General features: G+C 51.5%; 1 protein-coding gene across 1 annotated transcript in view; it reads right to left on the reverse strand.

The window, feature by feature from the left end:
- LOC103460620 (protein FAM49B-like) overlaps positions 1-886 on the reverse strand; it is an 11,880-nt gene that overhangs the window by 3,008 nt on the left and 7,986 nt on the right. The window contains exon 5 of the mRNA XM_008402862.2: positions 46-182. Coding sequence (XP_008401084.1) covers positions 46-182 — 137 coding nt within the window. The remainder of the gene's footprint in view (positions 1-45; positions 183-886) is intronic.

Here is an 886-nt window from a genome sequence, read left to right on the forward strand (position 1 = left end):
GGAGGAGGAGGAGGAGGAGGAGGAGGAGGAGGAAGGGCAGCGGACCTTCAGCTCATCGAACCGCAGCGTGAAGTGCAGGATGTGGGCGAACTGCCGGGCCAGCGCCTGTTTCTGCTCCAGATGTTGCGTCGGAGTGGAGTCGGCGCTGGTCAGGACGTCCAGGAGGCGATGGAGGCCGGATTCTGACGGGAACACGGAAACTCATCACAGCCACTTCTTAATGCGTTTCCTTTTCCTGAACTGGACCTGAGGCCGAATGAAACCACGATCCGGACTTTAAACGGTCAGGCTGCGTTCACACTGCAGCCGGAAGTGACCCAGTTCAGATTGTTCTGACGTGATGTGACCTGAATCCGATCTTTTCATGGCAGTGTGAACAGCTCAGGTCGGATTATTTCAGAATGTGATCCAAATCCGATACGTATCCGATTCCAATGTGACCGTAACGACCAGGCCGCATTCATCCGGACTGAACGTCACTGATCCTCAACAAATCTCACTATTCTGCTCCTGATAGGATGAAAAACAACAACCATGACGGATTATATGAGGATTAAGTTGTTAATTTGCTGCTCCGGTTGGACAACAACTTCAAATATATAAGCTAAGCTCCACCGTTAGCCTCCATGTTTACTTCCTCAAACTCTGAGCTCTTCTTCTTCTTTCTATGGCGGCTGGCAGAACACTGAGAACGCTGACGCTATAGCGCCCTCTACTGCGCATGCGGGACACTTCAGGTCGTTTACCCAGCAGAACACATACAGGAAGCATTTACTGGCAGTGAGAACGACCCGGGAAAAATGGGAATTGGGTCACTTCAGGCTGCAGTGTGAACGCAGAGAACGAATCCGGCTGCTTGGAAGGAAAACATGTAAAAGTGGCTCAG

This window comes from Poecilia reticulata, unplaced genomic scaffold (assembly GCF_000633615.1).
Source record: "Poecilia reticulata strain Guanapo unplaced genomic scaffold, Guppy_female_1.0+MT scaffold_265, whole genome shotgun sequence".
Lineage (NCBI taxonomy): Eukaryota > Metazoa > Chordata > Actinopteri > Cyprinodontiformes > Poeciliidae > Poecilia > Poecilia reticulata.